Genomic DNA, 26,856 nt, shown 5'->3' on the forward strand with positions numbered 1-26,856 from the left:
GACACATGGCTCAGAAAAACTATAAAGTTCACATTTTAAAACCACATTTTAAATGCAAAGCTGACTATGCAGTTGGATAACTGTTGCATGTTTGTATATAAACTGCTACGCTACCAATGTGATGAGGTAGCAAATGAAAACACGGCTCAGACCACGGCAGCATAAAAAGACAAACTATGAAAATATGAAAACACCAATTCTATCAAAATTTGAAAAAGAAACAGTGAGCTTATAGTAACAACTAATACATTTAAAAAACATTGTAAAACAAAAACTCTACAAAAAATGTATGTTTTACATTTTCTTTCTTTGCTGCATTTTGCGACAGAACGCATTTACATCCAAACCTTCAAAGCATAAAGAAAAACTATCAGCTTAAAGAGAAATTCATGTGCTTCAAATTTTACACCAGCAAATATAAATCAAAATCAAAGAATTTAAGAAAATGCATTTCAGCTCTTGCAGTAATTTCATAAAATAGCTTCCTTAATGGATTCCTAACATTAACATGGAAAAAGTGGGATTTTGAAGGATGTGATGAGTTTTAACTCGTAATAACTTTTAGAAGAGCCGTCACATCATGCATCTTACGTGGCAGTGTTGTTATCCTGAGCTGATTTCTGAATAAACTACTGACTCTGCTGCTGCAGGACTCCTCTGGTCTGGAAATGAAAAGAAGATCTGTGTCAAACTTTTAGCTTCAGAATGAAAATGGTGAATCAAGAATCTGAAATCTTTCAACAGATTCGTCACTGTACAATTTTAAAGATAAAAAATTTATTGACGAATAAAGATGAATGCACACATATTCTTAACCTTTCATTTTTCTCTTGGATTTATTCTATTTATTGATCTCAACTAAGCAAGTGGCCAGTATGAGACTCTCATGAACTACATGACCGAACCTTGGTAACTGTAACCAACTCAACTAAACTCATCATGTATTGAAATCTGAAACAGGAAACATCTCAGCAAGGATTTGTTCAGCCCAAACCCAATTTTCACTTTTATATTAAATGGGGCCCAGACTGATATGTTGACAGTAAACCTTAAATTACTGGTTTGATTTTGTCTTCCCTACATCACGGCATTGCATATTTGCATATTTGTAAAGTCAAATATTACCTTTCGGTTTATTCTATTCCTACTCCTGCAACTTCACTTCAGAGTAAACGGTGCTCTCATCTGCTTCACGAGGCCTCCCTGTGAGGATGGTCACAACAACAACAACAACCAGGTTAAAACCACTCAGTTATTCTCTCCTGCTGCACATTAAATGTGCCTGGAACTCACTCGTCCTGTCAATGTCTTTCAGTTCAATGTGAGAGTACGTGACATCTCTGGCTTCATCTGCAGCTGAAACATTTCACGATATTAGAAGAGCTACGGCGGCTCAGACTTTAACTTTTGCATCTGCTGTGTTTCAAAGATGTACTTCACCATTTCCTGTCGTTTCAGAGGACTTGACTGGCACGTAGAGGTTGGTGTTATCTGCAGCAAAAGAGGGGCAACGTTTGTTGTGCTTTCTTCTTTTTCATGTGGATAACAATCCTTAAAGAACATATTTCTGTAACACGTTTTAGAGGAGAATTGGTAGAAGTAGTGGAATTTAGTGGCTAAATGTCATTCAGCAACTTTTGTTAAAGCTTTTGCAGCCATCACCAAGTCTAGTAGTAATACTGGCAGTCCAACATCATCAGTCAAATCCACTACTACTGTTTCTGGAGGAAAAACATGATGAATAAGTACCAGTACAAGTAGTTGAGTAATAAAAAAACCAACAAACCCAACAGTCACATCATGCATGCTACTGAGGATACCTACAGTATGTTTATGGAGGAAACAGCAAATGTTGTGCAATGTTGGTTAAAATAGGTCATTCCAAATATGGTTAAAATGTTGATGGGAGGGATAAAAATGTACATAAGTTAGATAAAAGTCACTTTAGCAATAACTGGTAGAGACAAACATGCCGTTTCTGAGGGGGAAAAAATAGAAGAGTTGTGGAAACAATAGTTTTAAATTTAAATATTACTACACATTCAAAGAAAACTAGTTTGATGTTATAATCACTTATTACAGTAAATGTTTGAGTTTGTAAGGAGAAATGCACACCACTGTTTTTTTTTAGCAGTGTAACATTTCCTTTTCCTCAAGAAAAAGAGTAGCAGCAAATCCGAGTTAGAACATCTACTATCTACTCGCTCTTTGAAGCACTTTTTCTTAAAATATGGATCTTCTTCCAGGAAACCAACCAATTAGATGAACTTTGGCATTTTTTCTTTTTACCATTTTAAAAACGGTCAGATACCCAGCCATGGTAATGATTGCTGATGGCTGCAAACTTCAACCACTGAGCTTCTCTCCGACTTACAGGAGGAGATTTATTCAAATTTTAGTTGGCATGCATACGTTACAAACTAGTCATCAAATTGTGTGAATCAATTAAAAGATCCACAATCAATTTAAGATCAATTTTTATGGTGTATCATCAAAAGCAGAGTGAAAATGCAGCATTAAAAACGCAAAATTAATGACATTCGTGCAGATCGTGATTGTCTAGGAATTTCTGACGGGCGGTGGCGTCATATTTTGTTGACTTTTGATAAACTTGAATAAATGAGACGCTTATTAGTAATGACATTATAATTAAAAGTAAAATAATCGCAATGACTGAAAACAAACATTGAAGCTCTGACCATGAGGAGGAGAGCTGTTCTCATGACCGTCAGTGTTGTTGACTCCATGGTCGGGGTGTGAGGTTTGACCTCTGCCCTCTGACTGCTTCGATCTGAAACATCATACATGCAATTAAATTTGAAAAGTTTGAAAATGTTAGTGTAAAGGAAATGAACTGTTGCACTGACCTGATACACCATAAACCTGTGAAAATATATTTTACATCATATTATCCCATTGTTTTGTTTTTTTTATTTATAAGCAACAATGCATATTAAGCAACACAGTTGTTTAAGTTCATTATTTAAATGCCTGACTTTTCTTAAAAAAAAATTGGGTCAACAATATAATTAATTCTGAAAACGAAATTGTTTCACCTTTGGACCGTCTGCGGCGCCACAACAAGATCAGGAGAATAATGAGAATAATGAGAACGATTCCAACAACTGGTCCAACGATCAACATGACAGGACTGGATACAGTCGCTGGAAATAAGAAACATTAATAAGGAATAAATGTTAATTACATGTCATAACTGTGACTTTAGAAATGAACATGGGCAAACATCTGCATCACATCCTCAAAGATCCAAAGTGTTCTTCTCAAACAGCTAAATGGTTTCACCAAAGAAGACGTCTGAAGTTTTTAAAATCCTCCTCACCTCTAACAGACATCCAGCTCCTTGGTGACTCTTTTCCCGAATGTTTACATTTGTAGAAACCTTCATCTGACTTTGACACTGCAGAGATATTCAGCTCCTCTCTGCCGTCATTATGGATGAGTTTATCATTGTGATAGAAAAACACTTTGGAGGGAAATTGTTGTGTTTTGTGTTTGCAGTTCAGAGTAACAGGATCTCCCTCAGTCACAGGATGAACAGGGCTCACCAGGATTGTATTAAAAAAAAAACTGTCTGTAAAACAGATCAAATTAAATTTCAGGCATTAGTATCAAAGATGGAGCTTTGATGTTTTAATCACTTATTACAGTAAATGTAAAGTTTGTGTCAATGGAGTCATTGAGGAAAAAGTTTACATTCACTTCCATATGTTGGAAGCAAATGTCTACTTTCTGCTCGAGAGTCAACAGAAACATAGCTAGCATGGAATCATAAAAATCCTGATTTTATTTATGTTATGATTCGTATTCTTCTGAAATGTAAATTGTGTTTTGGTTGGAGTGAAAAACGAGTATTAGTTGTTAAGCACCTCTTAAACTTATAATGTCTTATAATAATTAGATCCTTATGAGAACAGACTGGACAGTACAGGGAAATCGTGTAAGAAAAAGCTTATTAATTGCAACCTACCATGTACAGTGACGTTCACTGCATTGCTGAACTCTCCTGATCCAGACTCACACCAGAACACTCCACTAACAGAAAAGTATATCTTGATGGTACATATAGATCCAGTCATTTTCCCCCAGATGGAGCAGTCTGACAGGTGGCCTTTTTCTGTAAACCTCATCAGTCTCCACTCAGTAGAGTTTCCCTCACAGCTCAGAGACACAAAGTCAGAGATGAAGTGTTGAACTCTGTCAGGATTCACTGAGAGAGAAGCTGCTGGACAAGGATCTGGAAACAAATATACAATAATGTTTAATCTAGACTGAAGCTCAAAACAGATTCTACCAAATCAATGTTAAAATCACAGCAAATTAATCAAATAAATACATTCAACAAAAACTTCAAGAGAAAAAAAAATGTATTTGTGATCCACCATCTTTCAAATCTAACATAACCTGTAGCTGTCACTTTCTCATTGTCCTTTTTAATTTCTGCTTTGCATTTTGAAATGAATATATAAAAAAATACAAGCAGAGATTAAACATTGCTTCTTCATTATATTGATCATGAATTCACCAGCTCCACATACTTTCAAATTACTTTTAAGATAAAGTTAATGACTGAGCAGAAACAAAGCAAAAAGATTTTCAGTTCACTAAGATGAGACTCGCTAAGAAAAACTGACCTGCTGACCAGACAAAACTTGGATCTCTGTATTTTGGTTTTCCATTTCCTGCTTCACACGCATAACCTGCTGTGCTAGTGAGTCCATGAACAATGTAGAAATTCTCATCAGTCCCATCAGAGCTGCCAGGCAGCAGCTCATAGCTGTAGGATCTGATTGATGGATCATAAACAGCTTTGTACCAGAAGAACCTGGTTCCTGCAGGTGGATGTTCAACCTCACAGATCAGAGTCACTGAGGCTCCAGGACTCAGCCATGATGGAGACACAGAGAGTTGATCTGTTGGAGAGACACATTGATTTGTTCAACACTGTCACTCTTCAGTCAAGAATAAAATATGTCTACATTATAGTCTTCAGTTTAAAGAAAAATATTTTGACACATTGTCAGAAACTCAGTAGAACTGGTGGACTCACATTTACATTCAGAAACGGCTCATTGAGAAAGTTTGGTTTTTATTTGTATTAAAGCTGCAGTATGTAACTTTTAATTTTTTTTTAAATCTATTTTTTAATTCTAACGCTGTTGTGACAGTACAATATCACACAGATAACATGTGAAGAGATCAATCCACACCACATCCTCCCTGAGCTACTACTGCCATCTGAAGAAATGCTCCACTCCCAGTCAAAAACAACCAATCAGAGCCAGGAGGCGGGTCTTAACGCTGTCGGTCAATGCTGCTCAATGTGCCAAAACAACTTACCGTTCCAGGAAAACCATTTTTCTGCCGTCATCAGATGTTATGCTAACTGAAAAATGCAGAGTCCTGACACTTTTAACTAAAGTTTCATTCTTTTTAAAACTAAGACAACCTTAGATGAAACAAACGTTTGTCCTGAACCCAGAACCTTTTTTTTTTTTTTAAATTTCAGCTTATGTATCGGTAAGAACTTGGAAATCCAAAGAATCAAAGTAAAAGGTTTATTAATAATGAAAAAACATTGACCTTTTAACTACTTATCACTTATTTGTATCAAAAATGTGCAACCAGGTTTCTATATAAAAGATTTATCACCAACTTACACACAGTTAACACGACAACATCGCTCCAGTCTGTTGAGCCGTCTCTACTTGTTCCTCTGCAGCTGTATCCTCCACTATCAGACTCATTAGCTGAATGTATGGTCAACCTACGGTCCTGGGATGTTTGAGTTTCATTTAACCTGGTTCTTCTCCATTCATACGTCCACTTTGTTCCTTCTCCTCCTGGGATCTCACAGTGGAGAGTAACTCTCTCACCTTTGTATATCAGAGGCCAGTTTGGTGTCAGGGTCACATTGGCTCGATTGGGAACTGTTGACATAAACAACATAATGTATTAGTTTAAGAGAAACATTAAATCAACAAAAATATATATATATTTTTTTGTTGATTTAATGTTTCTCTTAAACTTATACATTTAGTTTAAGAGAAACTAAATGTATTAGTATGTATTTTGGCCTAAAGTTGAATGATGACTAAATCAGAACTTTCTGCTCCAGTCCATTTCCACTTAGTTCTCCACCAACCTCAGCAACTAACCTCCATTTAGTTGAGTTTAGCTTGACAATCACATTTGTTGCATAATGTATTAAATAAATAAATATCCATAAGCATATTATGTTAAAAACAGTAAATTCTGACTGTACTGATGTCTAAGATTTTAAAATGTACTGCTATGTTATTTTATGTACCGTCATTACCTTATTTTATATACTATTTCTTTATTTTATAATGTATTTAGTGGTTTTAAGTGTGAATGTAACATGATAGTTATAGTTTTTGGATTTTGCAGCAGCCAGGGTCTGTACAAAAGACAAGTTTATTTTGGGACAATAAAGTTTCTCTCATCTTATGTTCATTTTACATTTTATTAAATTTCTAACACCATTTTTTATTTTTTTATTTTTACTTCCATAAAAAAACCATCAAATAATTCTGTGTGAAATGATCTGCTGGAATAATTCTTCATCTTCTTCAGGCATGTGGAGCATAAATCAGTTTTTAATTCTGGCATCTTTTTAGTTTTTCAGCTGTTGACAGACTTACGTAGTTTGTTTTTAATTTCTATTGTTACGTTGAAGTGAAAAGTGCATAAAGGTAAAAATGTGATGAAATGGACGTTTTCAACCAATACGACAGACCTCGTCTACTTTTAAAGGAAGACTTAAAACAAAGTTGATCAAACTTATAATTAGACTTATTAGATTATTCTGAACTATGTCTATAATTAAGAGCTAATAATTCGGGCAGCTGGAGGACATACTGACCAACCTACCACTCTGATACTGTCTCCTATTATTCTCAGACATTATCTACAGTTATTGCTGCCACTAACTTCATCTTCCCTCCACTTTTATGAATTGTGTGGAGTTTTCTCAACATGTTTTAATAAATGTCCATAATTAATAAGCAGGAGGTTATTTATCCAATATTCAGCAGCAATCAATAAAGTACTATTTTGACAAAAAGACAGTTCTGTCAACATATTTTCCCACCTAGGCAGGAGTCAAAAACGTATGATCCTCTGATATTGTTTTCCTCTTCTTCAAATACACATCCATTAATAAATAGTTTAACATCAATGCAACAAATTCTTACAGAAGCACTAAAGAGACATTAAAGGAAAGAAAGAAAAGGAAGAAACTCTTTCGTGTGGACCAGACACCAGACAGCATCTTGTGTGGAACCAGATACTATCCAGTGTGTGTCACATGTCATCTGGTGCACAAGAGTTTATTTTTTTTTATCTTCACTTCAACGTCCCTCTAGGAGCTCCATACATTCTCAATGAGAGATTGACGAAAATTATGTTTGCAACTGGTTTAATGAATACACAAAAATAATGAATCTGGCCAATTTTGCAAACTGTGACTTTTATGTTGGAATATTATGTATTCCAACATAAAAGTCACAATATGATGGGTCCATCATAATATGATGGGTCCGACTCTCTGCAGTTTTTCCAGAACGTGGTGCATTTTGCTGTTTCTTTTTGTCTTTTTAAGAAATCGCACATCTCAGAAAAATGCAGCAGACTTTGAGGTTAGACGTCCAAAATCCCAATAAGCTGAAATATTTATTGGTTTATCTAATAAACTGATTGACATGTTGTTGCTTTTTAAGTCATAAGAGGATGAAACCAGCATTATGATTCAGCATTCAAGCTGCATAAACTTTTCATTCATCACAACACCTGAAAGTCTACAAATTATGGCAACAGTTTATCTAATGTTACATCCACAGCTAAGATCCATAACTTTTAGTGGGGAAGTTTATCTTGCTGTTCAGATTCAGCAGGAGTTTCTAGGGATCCTACTGAGGTGTTTTGGTCACCAGCGTGCCTTTCATTCAAACATACAGTAGATTGAAACAGAAAATATATTTACATAGAGTATGGGCTAAACTATACAAAACAATAATGAACTAATTGATGATGCCTGTACAACAACAGTACAGTTTTGTTTTACCTGATTTTCCAGTTCCTTCAGGGGATCCTGGTTGTCTTAGATTATATGGACCTTGGTAACCAGAATGTCTTTTGATGCCATTTGCTTCTCTGTGTCCTGTCAAAATATTTTAAACTCAAGTTCCTGAATCACTTTTTATGTCTTTTCACAGTTTAAAGAGAACAGTCATAGCTGGATTTTACTAAGGTAGATTTCAGCATTCATTCCCAACCCTCTTCAGTTGCTGCCACTGCTGTGTTTTTCTAGTCACTCCTGTCTAGTTTGGTCACCACAGTAGATCAGAGTAGACAGGAACGCATTTGTTTCACGTTAAACGCATTTTCACATTTGTTAACGTGAAAATGCAAACCTCACAGGATTGAACCTGAACCCACACTGCCATTACAGACCACAACGTCACCATGATCAACTCAAAAACATCGACATACTCAATTCCTGTCCAGCAGATTTTAAGGTCGAGAACAGATTAAAACCTAATAGGAGTTTGAAAACTCTTCATCTTTCCTGCCTCTGCAAATTCATAGGCATGTTGAAAACACAGTGATGTGTTTTTTATACATATTAAAATGTACATTGCTCTGCTGTTAGGCAGAGGTGTTGACATCACAAACGTTTACTTATATTCTCAGCGAACAGTTTCCTGTGTTCTCATCCAGTCTGCAAACCAATAGAAACCTCATCAAGCACGAGAAGTTAGCTACACTTTCAGGCTAACACTGAGCAGTTTTTACTCTCGTCTTATTGGTTTGGAGTTTTATTTCCAAAACAACCTGGAAATAAAACTTCAGGTTGGTTTGAGGTGAAACAAGCAGCAGAAAAATGCAGCAGCTGACAGGTGTGAATAGGTTGAAAGGTCAGCGGCTAACGCTAGTATACTGGAAGAACTTTGGTCTTATGGGCTCGTTTCGTCTCCAGATCTTTGGAGAACTTTGTTGTTACACTCCAAAGATTTGTGAATTCTTTCAAACGGCAGTGGATTTTAAATACAAATATGTAATTCTCTGTCAGAAAACTCAACATTTGTTCTTACCGTTAAACAATAAAGCCAAAAGAAAAAGAAATATCTTGTGGTTTCTCATTCACTCTGGCAACATTTTAAGGTTTCGTAATGACACTGGTCATTACCATAGTGGCTGCTTGCATCTGGACTTTGAGCTTTGTGGGTTAACAGGTGAAGCTGTTGTGAAGACAGTTCAGGTCTTTCCACATAAACACCTTCTTGTTTCTGCTACTTAACTTTCCACCAACAGTTTGAGAGATACTACTATCAATAAAATATCAGACATGAAAAGTCAAGACGATATAATCAGGAAATGTGTCTCACCTTTGGCGTATCCACTGATGACTGAACTGAACACTAAATAAACCAGAACACATTTAGGATAAAGACAGAAAAACAGATCAATCAGGAAGACAGACAATTGCAATAACAAGAGAAAAACTGGCATTTAAAAACATTTCTGAAATAATTTCATACAACAATGTAGCTGATACTTGTATTCTATCTTTATTTAGAGACAAGCAGCCATTTAAAGAAAACGTTAGTTTAATCATGTATTTTTATTGTTAATAAATTTACTTACAGAATAGCACGTAAAGCCAAGTGTTTCCCATCCTCGCATCTCAACCTGCTGAACAACTATAACCAGGAAATCTTCTATCTTGTGAAAAAAGTGAAATTTCAAGAATACTTCTTCTTTATAGCTGCCTACGTGTTTCCTTCCCATTACGCAGAGTTTTAAAAACTGCAGCAGCTTTGACAGCAGCAGTTGCTCAATATATTTATACGTCCTGTCTAGTTGTACCTCTGTTAGGTCCTATGTACCTAGCAGAGGTACAAAGCTCTCAATTTGATGGGTTTGTTGAATGAATTTAGAGTTTTTAAAGCTCAATCACACACATTCACATTTTAACTAAACTTGTTTTTCGCCTGCAAAAAGATGAAGTTGCACAAGTATGTGCAAACTACTTCCTTTATTGTCACCCTCCTAAAACAATCGCCTTAGTTTTTTTTTTGTTTTGTTTTTTTTTTACCAAAAGTGAAAAAACTCTTCTGGCAAAGAAAAAAGACATAGGCCATTACTTTAGGAAGGCGATGATATACAAATGCAACTCAAAAAATTCAAATGTCATGGAAAACTTACCTTGGAAAGCAAAAATCATACATTAAATAGATTCATTGCACAGAGTGAGATATTACAAGATTTTATTGCTTGTAATTCTGGGGATTGTGGCTCAAATTTAATGACAATTAAAAGTTTATCTATGCTATGTGCGAAATTAACATCGTTTAAAATTTAGTCAGGCAAAAAAGCTCCTAAGTTCCTAAGTTACAGAAGTTCATATATCTCACTTTTCCCTCTCGCTACTTTCTCAAAAAGCCTAAATGCAATGTTGCAAATTCTCAAACATGAATTAAATAAAAAGCTGATAGATTATGCTCAAAAACAATATTGATCCTTCATAAGCATGTATATCAAAACTACAAACATCTGGCTATATATCATTTTATTGTTGAAATGCTTTGTGTTTATAAACAGCTTTCTTTACATCCTTATAGCAAAGTTTGTCTCGTATTTAGCAGCTTGAACCAGCTTAGCTTGCGGTATCCATGGCGATTTCTGAATAAACGGCCTCATCTGTTGCTGCAGGACTCCATGTTCCTGCAAACGGAGAGATGGTTTATATTTGTCAAAGTAGTCATTAATAACGACGCCGACATGAATTTAACATTAAACTAAAAACGGATGAAAGACAAACGTCTCTCTGCATTTCCTTATTATCTGCAGCCGGGAAACTTAGGACTTTAAGTATAAAAATGGATATTAAAATCAACAGTTTATTGGAAAATTTCTGAGGAAGAAATATAACAGATGACAGACAGATGTATGAAACAAACTGTCACAATTCTCCGCCGTGTGTCTGATGTAAAGTTTAGAGGCTAACTCATGCAGATTATGATCATATGAAGCTGCGCCATGATGTCATGACGATGGATTTCAGTAAGAAGATCAACTATTGCCGCTGATTGTACCTGAATCTCTTGTTCTCAGTACAGAGTAAGGAGTGCGCTCATGAGGCTTCCCTAAAAAAAAACAAGACAGGGTCAAAAGTGTCGAGTCTTATCGCCTCATGCTGTGTTCTGTGTTGATTGAGACTCACTCTTGTGTCCTACGTTCACCACTTCAACGAGACAATATGCAGCACCTTCCGATTCTTCTGCAAATGAAATACAGGACGATATGTCAATTACTGAATATCAGGCTCATTACATCATCAATTCTTGGAAAATTAATACCTTCTCCTGCAGTTTCAGGGTATTTAACCGACTCATAGAAATGAGCATCACCTAAAGCGTAGAAAGAAAATAAATATATCGAAAAAAGAAAAACTATTTTAAAAGGGTTAAGGAAGGTTTATACACTGTGCTCATCATTCATGAGGTTTCCCTGACAACATAATCCAAAAAAACCCAATAAATCAAAGTAAATGACGTTCAGTGGTATTTTTTCTATGCTGTGTGTTGTTTGGAAATCACCATCTCTTCCTACGTTGAATCATATAATACATAACTTACTGATCACTAGGTTCACATAATTATTCAGCTTTTAAAAAAAAATACATTACCGTCTCCTGCAGCTCCAGGGGTTTTGACCGACTCATAGAGACCAACATCACCTAAAGAGCAGAAAAAGAAAAGAACTTAAAGGTTCTACTGAACAAACGTAATCAACAAAGCTAGAAAGATGCATTGTAAGTAAACAATTTAATAGGACGACCTTTTTTACCACTTAGTTTCCTTTTCGTTGTCTGGCATAACAAATTATTGTCTGTCAGTAAAGAGAAATTATAATACATGTAAGAAGAAGAAGAAGAATTACTTTATTTATCCCAGCGGGGAAATTATTTCGCAGTAACAGCAAGAATTATTTTTTTTTTTTTTTAAATAACTAATATCAAATTCTGACCGTGAACAAGAGCGTTGCAATCATGGCGTCCAGTCTGGTTGACGACGTCGTTTCTGTTGGAGCTCTGATTGCTGCTCTCTGACTGATTGGAGCTGAAACAGAGAAAACTGTGAATTTGAGTCAACAAACTGTTGTTGCTGCATCTCTGGGATGAAATATGACAAAGTGTGGTACTAACCTGATAAACCATGAATCTGTAAAAGACAATAGTTATATTATTTTGTTGTTCAAACCGTCATGTTGATACAACATCAAAATGTGGTTTGATGTTTGATTTAAGAGTTTTTCTGATCAGGTTTGTGAAGAAAACTGTCTCACCTTTGGACCGTCTGCAGCGCCACAACAAGATCAGGAGAATAATGAGAATAATGAGAACGATTCCAACAACTGGTCCAACGATCAACATGACAGGAAATGAAGAACTGACAGGACTGGATACAGTTACTGGAAATAAGAAACACATTGAAAAAGAAAGAAATTTGCTGATTTTTATGAGCCTGTTCTCTGTTTGCATAAAAACATGACGTTTCCCCAATAGTATCTTATAAAAATAAAATTCATCAAACATTTTAATCCTCCTCACCTCTAACAGACATCCAGCTCCTTGGTGACTCTTTTCCTGAATGTTGACATTTGTAGAAACCTTCATCTGACTTTGACACTGCAGAGATATTCAGCTCCTCTCTGCTGTCATTATTGATGAGTTTATTATTATGATAGAAAAACACTTTGGAGAGAAGATTTTGTTTTTTATCTCTGCAGCTCAGAGTAACAGGATCTCCTTCAGTCACAGGATGAACAGGGCTCACCAGGAGAGGAGCAGAATAATCACCTGTAAAACATATAATATCACATTTCAGAAGTGATCATTAGAAATAGAGGTGACAGAGGAACATCAGTTAAAAATAATCAAGTACAAAGCAGTTTTTTCTTTTGCCAAGATTTAACACTCAATTTCAAGTCAAATTAAAAAATACCTAAATGTGAATTGTGTCACTTTCTGCACATATAAAGTAGAGAAAAACTGTAACTATACAAGACTTTTGAAAATGAAAACGATATTTTCATTTTCAAGTTTTGACAGTCATTATTATGGATTCCTAACTAAAAGTAAACAAATTAATGTCAATAATAATAAATTGGTTTCAGTTAACAGTGTACTAGGATGAAGAGAGAGTAAAGATTTTGATTTTTTTGATATACAAAGAGTGTAAGAACAGTACTAGAAATCATAATCTACCCTGTACAGTGATGTTCACTGCATTGCTGAACTCTCCTGATCCAGACTCACACCAGTAAACTCCACTATCAGACAAGTACATGTTGATGGTACATGTAGATCCAGTCATTCTCCCCCAGTTTGAGCAGGTAATGTCTGACAGTCTGCCTGTTTCTGTAAACACCTTCACTCTCCAGTCAGTAGAGTTTCCTTTACAGGTCAGTGTGACAGATTCAGACATAAAGTGTTGAACTCTGTCAGGACTCACAGTGAGAGAAGCTGCTGCTGAACCTGAAAAACAAAATAAATTTTTAAAGATTTTACTTCAACACAAAATTATGTATAAAATGTTTTACTTCACATGATTAAGGTATTACTTTTATACAGAAAACCAGAACATTTAAACAAGTAAATGAAGTTAATGCATAAATCATACTTAAATTCTTTTAATAATTGCAATATACCTTAAACTATTTAGACAGGCATCTATCCAGGCGTCTATCAGAAATATATCAATAAGGAAGCTATTGATATATTTCTGATTTCTATACATCATAAATCAGATGTATAACTTCATATAGAACTCAGGACCTTCACTGGTTCCTTAACATTTGATGAAAGTTAGACCATTGAGAGAGAGAGAGAGACAGAAAGATTTTTGATTTTTAAAAACTAATTTATTCACTCAGTGGTGATACATAGGAACAATCAACACCAAGTCAAATTAACACATTCATAAATGAAAGTTCTGAGTTATTTAAAGGAAATAAAACATCTTCATAATCTCAAATATTCTGAAAAATATTTAGCTCATCCACTTTTAAATAATATTTATATTCTAACATCACTCTTGCTCTAACCATACTCTTAAAAAGTTTTACACAATCAGTATTCTGTTCATTACTAATTTTAAATTTTCTACTCAAATATATTGCAAGCTTCGCTTGACCGCAAAAAAAATTTAACAACCGTCCAATTTTATTTTTTCCTTTGCCATATAAAGAACCAAAAATAAAAGACTGTTCTGTAAAACTTTCTCCAAATGATTTCCAAATATCTCTTAGTAACGCAAATAAATCCATTAATCTAAGACATTGTACAAAACAATGAAAGATAGTTTCTCTTAATAAACAAAAAGGACATTTATCGGAAACAACAGGATTAATAATAGAAACAAAAGCATTAACCGCAATAATACCATATAAAATTCTCCATTGTAAATCCCCAACATTTTTCATCAATGGTGGCTTATAAAGTAATCCCCACACAGGTTTCACATCAAAACCAACTTTAAAATAATCTCTCCAAGGAGTATCTTTTTAATCTTTTAATTTGACTTTGTTCAAAGACTTAACACATTTCATATATATTAACTTTCCATTCACAGAATCCAAAATTGTCCATTCACTTTTTCCTTTCTCTAAAAAAGGTCCAGGACATTCAAGGTCTTTCATTTGTGGCTTAAAACACAGCTTAAGGAAGGGATCTGCTTTATCAGGTGTTAGACGTCCATCAAACCATCCCTTTATGAGTCTTTTGTCGTCTTCAGATAACATTCGCTTAAAAGTTGCCAACATAATGCTTACAGTTCTTAAAGAGTGAATCTCCAATCTTCGAGCCAAAGAAACAACATCATCCATCTCAGATCCAACAAGCTCAAGCAGATGTTTCAACGTAACCAGCCCACTTTTCATCAAACGTTCAGAAATCATAGCCATTTTGTCCCACGCTGAACCCAAATGAGATCCCTGGAGGACTGGTTCCAGTAATAACCAATTTAAAGATGTGGACGTTCCAACTCTCTTCGTTTCCATGAGGTTCCAAGATTTTAACACACTAACATAAAAAGATGACAAACACTTTACATTATGTTTTGAAAAGTCAGCGATAAACAAAGTTTTACCAAAACCTAAATTACCAACTTTCGAAAAAAAATATTCTGTAACTTGTCTCCACAAAACATTTTGATCACCATACAAAAAACTCTGCAAAAACTGCAATCTGAAGGCTGCTTTCCTACTTTCTAAATGAATTAAGCCTTGCCCTCCTTCTTCCTTCGGTAAAAACAAAACACTCTGAGGGACCCAATGTAATCTGTCCCAAAAGAAATTTAAAATAATAGTCTGTAATTTTACCAAAAGACCTGGCGGTGGTTCAAGAACAGATAAACGATGCCACAAAGTTGAAGCAACCAGATTATTAATAATTAGTGTACGGCCTCTATAAGAACATCGTGGCAAAAGCCAGTGCCATTTCTTAAATCTACCCTCCATTAATTCAATAAAACCTTCCCAATTTTTCATAACCTCTATTTGATCCCCCAAATAAACACCCAAATATTTAAAACCATTTTTCGACCATTTTAATTCATCAGGTAATTTAGGTTCTTGTTTTGTCCACTTACCAACTGACAAAGCTTTACTCTTGCTCCAATTAACTTTGGATGAAGAAATTTTACCAAAACACTCAATAATTTTAATGAAAGTAAAAACATCAGACTCTTTTGTGATTGCCACAATAATATCATCAGCATATGCAGAAAGTTGAAAAGGTAAAGAAACTTCACTTAACTTTATACCCTGCAACTTTTTCCTGATTTGCCATAACAAGGGTTCAATGCTCAATGAATACAACATTCCTGACATTGCACAACCTTGGCGAATATCTCTCTTTACATTAAAAGGTGCACTTAAACCACCATTGACTTTCAATACACTTTCAATGTCACAATAGAGGGTTTTAATCATGGCAATGAACCCAGAGGAGAAACCAAAAGCTTTCAAAGTATTCCATAAATATTGGTGCTCCACTCGATCAAATGCCTTTTCTTGGTCAATAGAAATCAGACCAAAGTTTAAACCTAATAAATTAGAGATGTCCAAATAATCTCGAATTAAAGTTATGTTATCTCTTATTGATCTGCCAGGGATACAATAAGACTGATCAACATGTATAACTTGATCAATCACTTTTCTCAATCTGCATGCCAAAACCTTTGAGAAAATCTTGTAGTCAGTACACAATAGTCAGTACACAGGTCTCCAATTTCTTATTTCATAAAGGTCACCCTTCTTAGGAATGAGAGTAAGCACAGCTCTGCGACAGCTAAGGGGTAACATTCCCCTTGCCACACTGTTATTTAGGACTTCCAACAGATCTTCAGCCAACACAGGCCAACACGATTTATAAAACTCCACAGACAAGCCATCTATTCCTGGAGCCTTGCCATTTTCCATGCTCAGCAGCGCCTCCTGCAGTTCTTCCAACGTCAAAGCATGCTCCAAAATGACATTGTCTTGGTCTGACACCTTTTGCAAGTCCTTAAGAAACTCTTCTGTTATCACAGAATCTTCTTTAAACTCACTGGCATACAACGTTGAAAAAAAGTCCACAGCTCTTTTCCGCAGTTCAGTGGGATCTGTCAACTCTTTTCCATCTTCAGAACGAATGCAATGAATGAGACGATTTTGTCCATTTTTCTTCTCCAAACTGAAGAAGAATTTTGAGGGAGCATCCATTTCAGAGACACTTTGAAAACGTGAACGTACCAGAGCTCTCTGCGCTCTGAGCCCAAGCAGATCAGCCAAAGTGTTTTTTTTTTGTTTGATCGTCTGAATATGGCCTCGATTTCCTGTGGACTCACAAAAACTTTCACAATTTCAGTCTCTAATTCTTCAATTGATTTTACCATTTCTCTTGTAACATTGTAAGTGTATTGATTACAAAACTGTTGAATTTTAATTTTACCAATATCCCACCACTGCTGTACAGATGTAAACTGACATTTCATGAGTCTCCACTGTTTCCAAAAAAAACAAAATCCTTTTTTAAAACAACCATCATTTAACAAAACAGTATTGAAATGCCAATATGCACTTTTAGGTCTTAAATTATTTGTAAACACATTTCCTATGATCATACAATGATCAGAAAAACCCACTGGACACAAAGTGCATGATCTAAATATTTGTAAATGATGCCCAAAACAATAAAACCTATCTAATCTTGCCAAAGTAATATAATTCTCTTTACAATGAGCCCATGAGTATTGCCTTATCTTTCCATTTTTAAAACGCCACACATCAGCTAAATCATAAGTTTCAATAATACGTTTCAATATTTTCCTTGATTGTAAATGTGGCTCCAAATGATTCCTATCTAAATCATCTATTGTACAATTAAAATCACCTCCTAAAATTAAGTAATCTGTTGACACACAATTTAATAGTGTATTTGCTAATTTTTCTAAGAAAACACAACGTTCACTTGAGTTCACAGGAGCATATACATTCAGTAAAATAAACTTTATATTTTCATACTTGACAATAACCTTTAACAATCTTCCAGATACAACATCTCCAATTTCAATAGAAACTGGAAGAAAATTTCTTGAAAAAAGAATAGCTACCTGTTGGATAAATTGTATTATTAGTATTATCAAATATTCGTTGTATCATGTAGCCTTGTAGTTACATTTAGATAATGTTTCTGTGTGTTAAATAACTTTGATTCCTTCCTGTGACTTCCTTGAGAAAGCCAGCAGTGAAGCGGAGACAACTCTTCTAGCAGAGTTTATTGCCCAGCAATAAACTCTGCTCTCCTGTGTGATATACAACTTGTTTTACTCAATGCCGGCCGTGTCTGGTACTCGACTGGAGCAAGAAGGATTTAGATTGTAGATAACATGTGTATAAATAGTAAAAGTCATTAGCGCTGCAACTAAGTGATAAATTGTTTTGCCCCTCCCTTTGAAAAGTTGCAAGCGCCCAATGTACGAGGGTTTCTGAGAGTAATAAAAAAAGAGGAACAGACAGATGTGTTTCAGAGCGGTAGGAGATTTGTAACTGAAAGCACATCTCTGTCCGTTCTCCTCGCGAGTACAAAGAATCTAACTCTCTTGTCTTTCCTGTGTTTGTTTAAATTGTCTCTAATAGGTATTTAGACCTGACACTACCCCTGGACTTAGCGAGGTGTTATGGCTCAAAATAATATTTCCATCCCATTCTTTCTTCCAATCAACCTCATTATCAACATTACTATGAGTTTCTTGAGCAAAAGCTATATCAATGCCTTTAGATTTTAAAAATTCAAAATACATAGCCCTTTTTTTCACATCTCTTGCACCATTAAGATGAAATTTCAAAGATGAAATTTCATCTTTGAAATTCAAAGATGAAATTTTAAATCTGCTCATAATCACACAAAAAAAGATCCAAAAAAGAAAGAAAATACAGCATCTTATCAGCTGTTATTTAACTTTCATGTAACTCACTTAATTCAAGCTCTGATTTTTTGCACCAGTTTTCGAAGTCTAAATACTTCAGTGTCCCTTAACCCATCAGATGTCCTTTGTCTCATTAACCATTTAGCTGAGTCCACAAATAATTTTCTATTCGGGAAAAAATCATCTATGACCACATCCCGTTTCCCTTTTGTCACTTCCAAAAACCTTCTAATCTGTTCTAGACTGTAACCATTGGTACTCTGACCATCAGGAATAGAGGAATCAGAAGATTCTCTATCGCTATCAGAATCAGATACAGCCTCTGAATCACTTTCTCTCCCACTCTTTTCTTTAAACTGAGCCTTTTTAGGTTTTACCCCTTTAGAGTCTTTAGATTTTCTTTTAGTGATTGGTACTTTAAAAACACTTTCATCATCTCTGATCAGATTTCTTCCACTATGAACTAAATCCTCAACATCTATTTCTTCTTGCGTCGTTGTTTGACTCTCCTTACTACCTTCAACAGAATTAATGACATCCTCAATGTCACGTTCTCAAACATTTGACTGCTTTTGCTCTCCTGTTGAAACTCCTTCCTCAGGATTAATTTCTTGAGCTTCTTCCCCAGCAGCAGCCACAGGAGCTCCCTCCTCAGTTACACCCACTATAGCTCCATTCGCAGTATCCGCTGATGTCCCTGGTTCTGGATTTTCGTCAACCTGAACATTTCCGTTTTGAATATTTTCAGGGCAATTACGGACAGTATGGCCCTCCTGGTTACATCCAAAACACCTCATAGTTTCCATTGTCACAAAAATAGTGTAATCTAAACCATCAACCTTAAATTTCATCACAATGCTCAATTCTTCAACATCATTTTTTAGAATCATAAACACTTGTCTTCTAAAAGACACAACGTGTTTCAACTTTGCTGATTTGCAACCTGACGGGAGCATTTTCATTGTCGACATGACCTGACCGTGACGTGACAATTCCTTCAACAACACATCGTCACTGATGAAAGGTGGCAAATTAGACAAGATGATTTTTTTAGCAGGGTTCATTAAAGGGAAAACAGTAGTTTGGGTATTTTTCAAAACAATTCCCCTCTCAACTACGCTCCACGGAGCGATTGTTCACTTTATCAATCGAGTCCAAAAACATAACCACTGCATTGTTCATCCTGGACGCTGCCTTCACACTGTCACACCCAACAAGTTCCCCAACAGCCAACCCACACTCCTCAACCGAAATATCCACGCCAACTGGTATTTTAATACCATGTCAGCGTGAAAGGCTCCTAAAGCCAGCAGCACCGTAACTTTTCCCGGCCATCGCACCGAGCTAAAAAACTCGGTGCTGCTGGAAAAAACACTATTTAAACACCAGTGAAAACAAAAATGTGTTATCGTGCGAAACAGGTGAAACACCACTGTAAAAAGTGAAATTCAAACCTTTAGAAAACCTCACACTCGTTCTCCTTCCACTCCACACATGCAGCAGACGCACACACATGCGCACTCGAGAGAGAGAGAGAGACAGAGAGAGAGAAAGGGAGACAGAAAGAAAGAAGCAAAGAAAGAAAGAAAGAAAAGAGTGAAATAAACTGACCTGCTGACCAGACAAACTCTGGTTCACTGTAATAAGTGTAAAACACTGATTTGTCTCTTCCTGCTCTGCACACAAATCCTGCTGTGTGAGTCGGTCCATTAATAATGAAGGAGTTCTGCTCGGTCCCATTGGTGCTGCCAGGAAGCAGCTCAAAGCTGTAGGATGGTCGATAGTTTTGCTTGGATGGATCAGGAACAACTTTATACCAGAAGAACCTCCATCCTGCTGATTGAAGCTCCAAACCCTCACAGCTCAGAGTCACTGAGGCTCCAGGATTCGGCCATGATGGAGACACAGAGAGTTTATCTGTTGGAGAGAGTTTGTTTTCTCATAAACATCTACACATCAACATCAAACACCTCAACTTCTTGCTTCTTTACATGTTTACTGGAATAAAACCAAAAGTGCAGCTTTAATTATTTGGCAACAGCCAAATGCATTCAAGGCAAAGGCAACAGTCCTAATTAAACTGGTGAACTACTGCAGAAAAAACTGGTCTCTTTATCAACTTTGCTCATTTTTGGAAAATGTTTTATGTTGGAATATGTCATTAGTGAAATTCGATGCACTTGGGCCCAAGCAGCATGATAGCTACATGCCAAACATTCCCAAGATTGTATTGTTCAAACATATTGACAATTAAAGTGTGTCATCCACCACTTTCATAACACCATGGATTAAGCTAGGTGTCAGAGATGCATCTCTTGACATTATTCTAAGGTATATAACTGATTTCTGAATGTTAAGTCAATGCCTTTTCCAGTTCTGACCCTTGTTTGACCTTTACCACCTCTCCAGGTGTTTCTAATAAATGTCCAGAGAGGAATCAGCAGACTCCTGACTCCTTAGTTAGAAAAGAACAAAAAGTTTTTGAAACTTTACCTTGTTAATGGGGTGACTGATTCATTAAACAATATGTTTGATTTATTAGTGTCCTACTTTATATATAAACTTCTTGTTTCATAGTAAAACAGAAGCTTTCCATTAGGAATTGTCAATCTGAACTCCCACAGATTATGGCTGAAGTACATGAGCAGGCAACACAGTTACAGAATCAACCGTTGTATAGTAAAAACATGTTAGTGGGATAAAAAGACCAGGAGTGTTATAAACCCCAGAAAACCTTACTGAAAGAAACTGTTGGTTCATTTTCCTATTTTTCTGTTGTTTTTTTTCTTCTTTTGATTCTAAAACTGTTGTTTTGACACAACTATATTATCTGCTATTATCCAACATTATGTTGCATTGCATTTATTATTTTCTTTTTTACAAATCAGCAGATGGAAGCTTTAAATTATTCTTGATGTTTTATTGACAAGCTGATAACTAAACTCACCAGTTTTCTGAACAATGAGCTTGTTGCTGGTTTCAGTGTAGAAACCTGAATCTCCTCTTTCTCCTCTGCAGCTGTACAGACCTCCAACTGAGACGACAAGGACTCCGTCTGGTTCATTGTTTTTAATGTTGGTAGTTCTAGAAGACTCAAACTCCTGTCTGAACCAGGAAATCTTCCAATCAGCAGAGCCGTCCACTGAACATCTCAATGTTACACCGCCCCCTGCTGGTATGATTGTGTTCTTTGCTGTCACTGTGGCTCTGGGCTTCCGTACTGTTGAGTTTAGGAAAAGAGGAGGTGGGCAAATTATTAAAAAATGCAAACCATATAAAAGTCCAACAACAACTTCTAATTAAACAAAATCAATGAGCAGCAAAATTAACGTAATTTTCATATTAATAAAAATGACCAACTTACATGCAGCTAATGTGAAAACATCACTCCACACTGATAAGGAGAACCTGTCTACTGCTCTGCAGCTGTAATCTCCGTTGTCAGATTCTGTTGCAGCGGTGATCGTGTATTCTTGGAACATTCCAGGTTTATCCAAGTCGTTTTTTCTCCATTGATTTGTTCCATGCCTAAATCGTCCATCTTGAATCTCACACTTAAGGGTAACTTTCTCTCCAATGTAAATGTGAGACCAGTTGGGTTGCAGGATCACAGTGGGTTTAATGGAAACTGATGGCATAAAGAAGTTAAACAGACAAAAACAATGATGAATTTTTAAAAAAAATTAACTTATGTCAATTTAACAAGGTGGAAGATAACTTTTTTACTATTGCTATTATTCAAGTAAGCAAATATACAGTTTCAAAGTTTAACATTTTTAAATGGTTATTTCAAAGTCAAGTATATGTAGTTTATGTCGAAGTAGATTTTATGTCCCAATTTATGTAACTACATAATGAGTAATAAATTATGCTTAATGTTTTATTGACAAGCTGATAACTAAACTCACCTGTTTTCTGAACAGTGACCTTATTGCTGGTTTCAGTGTAGAAACCTGAATCTCCTCTTTCTCCTCTGCAGCTGTACAGACCTCCAACTGAGACGACGAGGACTCCGTCTGGTTCATTGTTTTTAATGAAGACTCTAGAAGACTCAAACTCCTGTTTGAACCAGGAAATCTTCCAATCAGCAGAGCCGTCCACTGAACATCTCAATGTTACACCGCCCCCTGCTGGTATGATTGTGTTATTTGCTGTCACTGTGGCTCTGGGCTTCCGTACTGTTGAGTTGAAGAAAAGTGGTAATGGGTAGATCATGAAATTTTGTCAACCATTACGTCTTTAGCACTTATGATGTAATTTATGTTATATGACCAGATATCAGAAAATTCTACTTAAAACATGAGACAAAGAGAATGAAAATAAAAATACAAAATCCCTAACCATGTATCACTTTCTAACTGGTTTAATGGCATAAGTTTAATGAACCTGCTCTTTTTGGTGTGCTCTGGACATTTCCCACAAAAAAAGAATGACAATTCAACTTGTGATGTTTCCTCTTTCTCTTCTGACAGAATGAAATCAGTAATTTATTACATGAAAAACAGAAAATGCCTGACTAAAACCCACATGATTTATCCAGTTTTTCTGTTTGGTTTGTTGATAAAAGTATTTAAAATGATAGTTTGCATTGTCTTGTCCTCTCCCTGGTACTGTAGCTGTGATTTTCTATTCATCCAAATATAACTGAGTTTGTCCAGTTCACTTCCTCTCACATTTAAAAGTTGATTGCATCTTCTCTCTGCACTTATGAGGAAAAGCCTTTCCCCCTTTGGTGATTTCTTACCATTCTGTATGTTTGACACACATTTCAGATTCCCAATTAAACATAATAGAAAAAATAACACAAGTGAACAAAATGAAGCGTTTAACTGAAGCTTATTTTAAAAGGGGGAAAATGGTTCAAGTCTCCAGTTTTTCTATACATGATGAAGATAATCTTGAAAAGAGGAGTGTTTGACTCACACAACACTGACAGTCTGAAGGTATTACTCCAGTCTGTTAGCTGATAGTCACTTTTAGCCCTGCAGCTGTATTCTCCACTGTCAGATTCAGTAGCGCCGTTGATCCTGTATTCACTGGATGTTGGAGAGTTTCTGTTGCTTGTTCTCCATTCATACGTCCACTCAGTTCCTTCACCTCCTCTGATCTCACATCTCAGAGTGACTTTCTCTCCACTAAATATCTGAGACCATTTGGGCTCCATAGTCACTGAAACTCTGTTGGAAACTGTCAATACAACAAATGGACAGTTAGATGCAAGAAAAACCAAATACAAAAATGTCTTTTTGTTTTCTGTAGAAAATGTGTAAATGTATATTGTTGTATTTCGTAGCAATAATCCGATTGTGTTGTAAGATATAAAATATTTTCCATCCAATATCTGTGCTACCTTGGATTATGTATTATGTGCATTTTAAAATCTTGGAATAACTTAAACGTCTAGAAGTGTAGCATGAATGTACCTCATATTTTATCTTTGAGCAGTGCTATTTATCAGCTGAAAGATGCTTACTTTTACTTTTTTGTTGATGAATTCTCATTAGACTTACATTATCAATATACATTTTCAATCTGATAACAGAATAAGTCTAAAATCAGTCATTTAGCAGAGTTACAATCTGTTCTACATATGGGATTCAATTGTTATTGTTCTACCTTAAAGCTTAGGACTCACCAGTCTCCTTAATGGTGACATCATCGCTCATAGGTGAGAGGAATCTCTCTATAAATCCTCTGCACCTGTAGATCCCTCCTTCAGTAATCCTGAAAACTCCATTTGATCTACCAGTTAATTTTTCACCTTGGAATGAGGAGCGTCTAAAAAGCTCATACGTTAAAGCAGCAGGTTTGTTTGCAGGTTTGTTTGCATTACAGATCAGTGTCACTCTGCCTCCTGGATGTTGAATGATCTCGCTGTCTGCTGTCAGAGTGACTTTGTCGTCCTGTTCTGAAAAGTTAGGAAACAATAAAACAGGAATGTTGTCATGACTGTTAGAGCTAAATCACAATCATTTATAATTATCAGGTAAAATAGTTTTGGATTTTGAAGTGTCAGGAAAAGACATCTGACATTGACAATCCGTCTGGGCATCACAGAAAGTCCTGAGTGATCTCAGAAACTATGATAATGATAATAATAATTTTATAACACTAAATATCTGTGCCACATCATAGATTTTTGTATTAGGTCAAAAGTAAAAGTGGACCAATCCATTTTTTTTCTCTGGGGTCACTAAGGAGAGTTGGTTTATTTCAGGTTGTTCTGATTTCCTCTCAAAAACCTTCATTTGTGAACAGAACAGTTGCATCGATTCTGACTAACACTTTGATCAACATGATGAAGTTTGCATCATCAACCCGGGGTATTTTTGCAGAACAAACAGAGTAATTTAGACGAGGGAGCTGTTGGAGCTCTTTCTCTAAATGGACATTCTACTGAAATATCAACAGGAATATTTTTTTTTCATTTTCAACTTGAGCAAATTACAAGAGATGATAATAAAAAAACAACTGTGGAGTAAATGCTGCTCTTCAGGTCTGGATTTGTCATTTTCCGATTAGCAGCTGTAGCTTAATTAACTTATTTGGACCAAACAGTATAACATATGAGGATGCCTTAATGCTTAAGCTAACAATCACAATGCAAATTGTGGAACAGATGGATGAAATTGTGACAAATTTGTGCAATGCATGATAAGATTCAATAAGCATCAATTGAGCATCAATAGTGAGTAAAACAGATTTTTGTTTAATTTTGTGTGTTTGTGCCGTACTGGCTGCAGTATTTTGACAAGAATGTGAAGTTTGGATCGTTGAGCTCAGTTTCTATTCCTACAGGTTGTTTTGATACGGTTGCCATGTTGACTTTTCAGTAATGGACGGACAGATCTCCTACAAGCTGGTTAGTTTAGAAATGTAAAGTTAGCTTTGTTCTTTTAGTCAGAGCATGAAACTTAAGTGGTAAAAAAAAACACTCTGTTTTAGGCGCTGGTGAGTTTCTGTGGTGGTTGTGGTTGGTACATTGAGTTTTAGTTGACAGCCAGAAGGGGAAAGCTGAACTATAAAATAACATCTAGTCACTGGTTTTTAGTTTACTTTCACTTGCTTATAAATTTGTACTTATACTTAAAAGGGCTGCAACGCTACACAAAACATCATACTAACTGTATTAAAATGAAAAATAAAATAAAATAATTAACATCCATAAATTACATAAGCTGAATGAGGAAAGAAAATAAAATGTATTTCTCACCTTGAGTGTTTCCATAAAAGACCACACAGAGCACTGAAACAAAGATAAACTTCTTTAGAAGATAAATTTCTATCAAACTGACGCAGTTAGTGATATTACATTTAAACATTCGTATTTTCACATGTAAAGAGCTTTTTCATTAACTCAAATTACCTAACTGGGTGATTAAAAAAGTTGCTTTAAGTGCCCGAGGAACATGTTCAACCAGTTTTACACTTTTATACAAAATGCCAACAGAGACTCAGTAATTTACTTACCGAAGAAGCTCAGCCTCAGTAGCAGCTCCTTCCCCATCCTCACATACAGACCAAATGCGAGGTCTGCCTGACTACCGGGGTGTCGACTGTCGGTTTCCTCCCCCCTTTGATGTCAGCAGTTATCAGAAGCCGTTACGTTTCCTGTCCGCTGCATGTTCGCATGTTTCATGTGCAAAGATCTGCGCTTGGCCTTTAAAAAAACATTCAACCAAAGTTGCAAAGGTGGAAGTTGAAATAGGTGATGTGGATTTCTGCACATGCATGGATTTGTGGTGCAAAAATGATTAAAGAGAGCTTATTCTCTTTAAAATGTGTTTATAAATAGAATATCCTCTACTTGTGCTGCATTGTTTAAGCATCAGTCATCCACTCTAAGGTGAAGCTATTATACAAACAATGCTTTAAACACCAAGCTTGTGAAGCTCATGGAGACTTGTTGTAAAAGATTTGCAGGTGTAACTACAACTAAAAATGATGCTACAAAGTAGTTAGACACGTTGAAACACATGCCAACTACACTAACCAGAGTAATGCCACTATTGTGTGCTACTTTCCAGTTTCACACAAGTATTGTTTGTTCTTCATTTAGAGCTGAGCACATTTACTGACCACAAAGACGAGGTGTTGCTGTTAGCTCTGATAGGGGGCTCTGCAAAGTCACACACTATTTATTTGTTCTGTACGCGTCTGACATTGTTCCTCTACGCATCATAATGCAAAGTTTTGCGGCCTTCACAACTGGCCTAAAAATGTGACTCATGTGAAACTAAACCGTGTTAATGATAGCATTGTGCTGTTAGCCTGATGTATTTGTGATGCTAGAAAAACATCAGCAGAGACGGCGTTGCTAATGGCCACCATGTTGTGGTAT

The 26,856-nt window shown here is 35.8% G+C and overlaps 2 protein-coding genes across 6 annotated transcripts; both read right to left on the reverse strand.

Moving 5' to 3' along the window:
• Positions 1-238: 238 nt before the first annotated feature.
• Positions 239-10,120, reverse strand: LOC102219523 (B-cell receptor CD22-like). 2 transcript variants are annotated; one of them, XM_023346782.1, is made up of 14 exons: positions 9,688-10,117; positions 9,429-9,461; positions 8,105-8,200; positions 5,679-5,948; positions 4,653-4,931; positions 3,989-4,255; positions 3,341-3,592; positions 3,057-3,164; positions 2,868-2,883; positions 2,700-2,791; positions 1,441-1,491; positions 1,294-1,356; positions 1,126-1,203; positions 239-662 (listed from the first exon to the last, which is right to left on the reverse strand). In XM_023346782.1, the coding sequence occupies exons 1-13, from the start codon at positions 9,716-9,718 to the stop codon at positions 1,145-1,147; spliced, it is 1,617 nt and encodes a 538-aa protein (XP_023202550.1). In that variant the 5' UTR covers positions 9,719-10,117; the 3' UTR covers positions 239-662; positions 1,126-1,144. The 2 variants fall into 2 exon arrangements, with proteins under 2 accessions (XP_023202550.1, XP_023202549.1); XM_023346781.1 differs by having other exon boundaries at positions 9,429-10,120.
• Positions 10,121-10,167: 47 nt separating this feature from the next.
• Positions 10,168-26,029, reverse strand: LOC102220134 (titin-like). Of its 4 annotated transcripts, none has more exons than XM_023346772.1 (19): positions 25,986-26,029; positions 25,729-25,761; positions 24,151-24,423; positions 23,439-23,702; positions 22,424-22,693; positions 21,880-22,143; positions 21,463-21,735; positions 20,127-20,432; positions 13,313-13,582; positions 12,656-12,904; positions 12,391-12,516; positions 12,251-12,266; positions 12,073-12,164; positions 11,893-11,934; positions 11,732-11,782; positions 11,403-11,453; positions 11,267-11,323; positions 11,139-11,189; positions 10,168-10,767 (listed from the first exon to the last, which is right to left on the reverse strand). In XM_023346772.1, the coding sequence occupies exons 1-19, from the start codon at positions 26,020-26,022 to the stop codon at positions 10,700-10,702; spliced, it is 2,793 nt and encodes a 930-aa protein (XP_023202540.1). In that variant the 5' UTR covers positions 26,023-26,029; the 3' UTR covers positions 10,168-10,699. The 4 variants fall into 4 exon arrangements, 3 of the variants coding, with proteins under 3 accessions (XP_023202540.1, XP_023202539.1, XP_023202541.1); XM_023346771.1 differs by having other exon boundaries at positions 11,884-11,934; XR_002753892.1 differs by lacking the exons at positions 10,168-10,767; positions 11,139-11,189; positions 11,267-11,323; positions 12,251-12,266 and having other exon boundaries at positions 11,419-11,453; positions 11,884-11,934.
• Between the last annotated feature and the right edge of the window lie 827 nt (positions 26,030-26,856).

The sequence above is a fragment of the Xiphophorus maculatus genome, chromosome 14 (assembly GCF_002775205.1).
Source record: "Xiphophorus maculatus strain JP 163 A chromosome 14, X_maculatus-5.0-male, whole genome shotgun sequence".
NCBI classification, from domain to species: domain Eukaryota; kingdom Metazoa; phylum Chordata; class Actinopteri; order Cyprinodontiformes; family Poeciliidae; genus Xiphophorus; species Xiphophorus maculatus.

What these genes read in the sequence shown, in the direction of transcription:
- LOC102219523 (XM_023346781.1), bottom strand. Translation starts at nt 9,552, where the DNA reads ATGCCAGTTTTTCTCTTGTTATTGCAATTGTCTGTCTTCCTGATTGAT. An exon ending in CTCTGAAACGACAGGAAATG is followed by an intron (nt 1,357 to 1,440) that starts GTGAAGTACATC and finishes GAAATGTTTCAG; the next exon opens with CTGCAGATGAAGCCAGAGAT. An exon ending in GAAAGACATTGACAGGACGA is followed by an intron (nt 1,204 to 1,293) that starts GTGAGTTCCAGG and finishes CCATCCTCACAG; the next exon opens with GGAGGCCTCGTGAAGCAGAT.
- LOC102220134 (XM_023346771.1), bottom strand. Translation starts at nt 26,022, where the DNA reads ATGGGGAAGGAGCTGCTACTGAGGCTGAGCTTCTTCG. An exon ending in CTTCAGACTGTCAGTGTTGT is followed by an intron (nt 22,694 to 23,438) that starts GTGAGTCAAACA and finishes TCAACTCAACAG; the next exon opens with TACGGAAGCCCAGAGCCACA. An exon ending in TTGCAACGCTCTTGTTCACG is followed by an intron (nt 11,935 to 12,072) that starts GTCAGAATTTGA and finishes CTTTACTGACAG; the next exon opens with ACAATAATTTGTTATGCCAG.